The sequence below is a fragment of the Sardina pilchardus genome, chromosome 18 (assembly GCF_963854185.1).
Source record: "Sardina pilchardus chromosome 18, fSarPil1.1, whole genome shotgun sequence".
Taxonomy (NCBI): domain Eukaryota; kingdom Metazoa; phylum Chordata; class Actinopteri; order Clupeiformes; family Clupeidae; genus Sardina; species Sardina pilchardus.
Window position 1 is genome coordinate 29990954 of NC_085011.1, and position 615 is coordinate 29991568.

Genomic DNA, 615 nt, shown 5'->3' on the forward strand with positions numbered 1-615 from the left:
TTGAATGAACTGAATTGTACAAGAATAGTTTTTTTCCCCTGGGGTTCCCATAATTTGCTGTATATTTGTATCTGCATGTATGTAAGCCCCTTCCCATAGGAACACATGGCTATGGCTTTTTATGCTATGCAATTCTTTTTCACTGTATAGCGTGCCTGTTCTTCAAATGTTTGTGTGAGTTTTGATTCTTTATTGATGGTCCATTTTGTGTGTGTGTGTGTTCCCAGCTGTGTGGAGCAGGTGCAGGAGATGTTGTGGCGTGTGGGTTCAGGTGGCAGGATGACAGTGGCCAAGCTGCTCATCTCCTCTTTCCTTCTGCATTCTCTCAGTGAAGGTGAGTTGCACACACACACACACACACATACACACACACACACACACACACACAGATGGACAGACGGACGGACAGACAGACAGACAGACAGACAGACAGACAGACAGACAGACAGATAGACAAACATACACACACACACACACACTCACTCACTCACAGAGACATTTTATAGACTTTATTTGATTCCACTTTACAAGTCAAGTTACATTAGGAATCAATCTCCTGAATAATCCAGTAGATTAAAGCAGTTCAGCAATCTATCATGAGTTTACAGTTTCAAG

General features: G+C 42.4%; 1 protein-coding gene across 1 annotated transcript in view; it reads left to right on the plus strand.

Moving 5' to 3' along the window:
• The first annotated feature begins 249 nt into the window (after nt 1–249).
• The window catches only part of cdh23 (cadherin-related 23), a 233552-nt gene continuing 233186 nt past the window's right edge, over nt 250–615 (plus strand). The window contains exon 1 of the mRNA XM_062519065.1: nt 250–334. Within this exon, the coding sequence (XP_062375049.1) occupies nt 250–334 (85 nt within the window). The remainder of the gene's footprint in view (nt 335–615) is intronic.